This window comes from Rhincodon typus, chromosome 13, assembly GCF_021869965.1.
Source record: "Rhincodon typus isolate 14 chromosome 13, sRhiTyp1.1, whole genome shotgun sequence".
NCBI classification, from domain to species: Eukaryota; Metazoa; Chordata; class Chondrichthyes; order Orectolobiformes; family Rhincodontidae; genus Rhincodon; species Rhincodon typus.
The window spans coordinates 16729394-16732831 of record NC_063344.1 but is presented as its reverse complement, the minus strand read 5'-3'; the positions used below and the strand labels follow the sequence as shown (position 1 = coordinate 16732831).

At 43.5% G+C, this 3438-nt stretch overlaps 1 protein-coding gene across 1 annotated transcript in view; it reads left to right on the top strand.

The window, feature by feature from the left end:
• The window catches only part of LOC125484709 (segment polarity protein dishevelled homolog DVL-3-like), a 43437-nt gene that overhangs the window by 37390 nt on the left and 2609 nt on the right, over positions 1-3438 (top strand). Inside the window, exon 4 of the mRNA XM_048604531.1 lies at positions 1263-1307. Within this exon, the coding sequence (XP_048460488.1) occupies positions 1263-1307 (45 nt within the window). The remainder of the gene's footprint in view (positions 1-1262; positions 1308-3438) is intronic.

Here is a 3438-nt window from a genome sequence, read left to right as displayed (position 1 = left end):
CCCTCCCTCTCTCTCTCTCTCTCTCTCTCTCCCTCCCTCTCTCTCTCTCTCTCTCACACACACACACACACACACACACACACACACACACACACACACACACACACACACACACACACACACACACACACACACACACACACACACACACACACACACCTGGATTTTTCACTCTGTTGTGTCCATGGATCCCTGTCACTAGGCAACAGCAGTTTTCATTTAAACATTTTTTTAAATGAACTAAACCAGTGACACCATCTCTTCAGTGCAAGTGTTGTAAAATCTCATGAAAATTAAATGTATACAAACAAGCGTCCAGACTTCTCAGTATGAAGAACAACTTAAAAATGAAACAAAACCACATTCTCCCATTCTTAACACAAAATATAAATTTAATTTATTAGTTATACATTGTTCCTAATAACATATTAAATTCCAGGGAGCATAACCATCACCTGAGAATCTTTTCTTGTAATTTAACCTCAGGGTTCATATATTATTTGGAGAAATTTGACCTCTGCTCCTTCTAAGGCCAGTACATCCTTCCAAAGTGTGGAGTGTCATGACACACTGATCATGTCATAGAGTTATAAAGTAATACAGCAAAAAAACAGGCCCTTTGGGCCAAACTGGCCCATGTTGACCATGGTGCCCGCTCAGCTAGTTCCAATTGACCGCATTTGGTCCTTATCCCCCTAAACCCTTCCCATCCATGTACCTATCCAAATGTCTTTTAAATGTTGCTATTGTACCTGCCTCAATCACTGTCTGGCAGCCCATTCCATGTACGCACCACTCTCTGTAAGATGTTGCTCCACAGGTCCTCTTTAATCTTTCCCCTCTCACCTTAAACCTATGCCATCTAGTTTTCAATCCCTCATCCCTGGGGAAAAAAGACTATATGTATTCATCTTATCTATGCCCCTCATGATTTTATACACTTCAGTCGGCCTCCCCTCATTCTCCTTTGTTCCAAGGAATAAAGTCCTATCTTGGCCAACCTCTCCCTATAACTCAGGCCTACTAATCCTGGCAACATCCACTTTCTACCTACTAGCATCATCCCTGCCTCCTTGACCTGTCCATCTTCCCTTCCACCTACCCGCCCCTCCCTCCCAACTGACCAACCCCCATCCCAGCCCTCTACCTACACTCACCTTTACTATCTCCATCCCCGCCTCCCTGACCTGTCCGTCTTCTCTCCACCGATCTGCTCCTCTATCCACCTTCCATCATCGCCTCCACCTCTCTATTTATTTCAGAGTCTCCTTTCCCTCCCCCATTTCCGAAGAAGGGTCCAGACCCGAAACATCAGCTTTCCTGCTCCTCTGATGCTGCCTGGCCTGCTGTGTTCATCCAGCTCTACACCTTGTTTTCTCAACATCCTTGTAAGTCTTCTTTGCAGACTTTCCAGTTTAACTATGTCTTTCCTATAACAGGATGACTAAAACTGTATGCAATATTCCAAGTGCAGCCTCACCAGCGACTTGTACAACTGTAACATAACGTCCCAACTCCTATGATCAGTGCCTTGACCAATGAAAGCTAGCATGCTAAATGCCTTCTTCACCACCCTACCTGTGACACCACTTTCAACGGACTATGTACTTGTACTCCTAGGTCCCTATGTTCCACAACACTCCTCAGGACCTTACCGTTTATTGTATAAGTCCTACCTTGGTTTGACTTTCCAAAACGCAACACCTCACACTTATCTGGAATGAATTGCATTTGCCAATCCTCAGCCAACTTCTGATCAAGATCCCTGTGTAATTTTTGATAACCTTCCTCACTATCAACGATACCTCCTAATTTTATGTCATCTGCAAACTTACTGATCATGCCTCGTACATTCACGTCCAGATCATTTACATAAATAACAAATAACAAAGGTACCAGCAGTGACCCCTGTGACACACCACTAGCCACAGGCCTTCAGTCCGAGAAACAACCTTAACCATCACCCTCTGCTTCCTACCATCGAGGCAATTTTGAATCCAATTAGCTAGCTCTCCCTGTGTCCCATGCGACCTAACCTTCATGACTAAGCTGCCACGCAGGACCTTGTCAAAGGCCTTACTAAAGTCCATATAGACAACATCCACTGCCCTACCCTCCTCTATCCTCTTGGTAACCTCTTCGAATAACTCTAAAAGATTTGTCAGACATGACTTCCTGCGTACAAATCTATGCTGACTATCCCTAATCAGACCTTGACTATAGAAAAATTAGTTGATCCTGTCCCTCAGTATCCTCTCCAATAACTTGCCTACCACTGATGTCAGGCTCACTGGCCTTCAGTTCCCTGGCTTGTCTTTGCTACCTTTCTTAAACAATGGAACAACATTAGCCACCTTCCAGTCTTCTAGAACTTCACCAGTGGCTAAAGATGAAGCAAAAATCTCTGCAATTTCTTCCCTAGTTCCCCATAATGTCCAGTGATGGACTTGATCAGGCCCAGGGGATTTATCCACCTGAATGCGCTTTAAGGTTGCAAACACCTTCTCTCTGGTAATATGTATGTGGTCCAAAACATTCCCACTTGGTTCCCGTATTTCCTTAGCATTCATGATTCTCTCTCCTTTGTAAACACTGAAGAGAAATATTAATTAAAAATTTCCCCCATCTCCTGTGGCCATGCTAATCTTGAGATATTTTGCTGTGATCAAAACACTATATAAATGCAGGTTGTTAGTTGTTCAACATGTGTTCATTGGCTGTATAAATGATTACTGTAGTTCTCCTGGGGAGGTTGTGGCAAATTAGTAATGCCACTGAACACCAGGTTAATGTTCTGGAAACATAGGTTTGAATCCCACCATGGCAGATTGTGCAATTCAAATGCAATTAAAATCTGGAATTTAAAACTAGCCTAATAACCACTGTTTCATAAAGACCCACCTGTTTCACTGTTGTCCTTCAGGGAAGGAAATCTGCCATCCTTACCTGGTCTGGCCTTACATTTGACTTCAGACCCACAACAATGTAATATAAAACAAAGAGCTGTGGATGTTGAATATCTGAAATGAAAATAGGAATTGCTGGAGAAACTCAGCAGGTCTGGCAGCATCTGTGGAGAGAAAGCAGAGTTAACATCACAAAGTCTAGTGACCCATCTTCAGAAGTGATAATAGCTAGGAAAGGTGACATTTATCTTGATGACAGGGGATGGGGGGGAAGGAATGAGTGGATAGGTGGAGACAGAGCCCAGAGAGAGTGACAAACAGTTAGGCAGACAAAGGGATGGTTGATAGTAAGACAAGGAAGGGGATAAGCTGATAATGGGGACTGTAAGTAGGTGAAGATAGGTTGGCAATGCTTAAAGCAGCCCATGTTATCACAGAGCCTGGGACTTAAGAGTGGATAAAGGACACGGAAGGAGGTGTCCAGACCCTAAAATTTATTGAACTCGATATTCAGTCCTGAAGGCTATAGCAC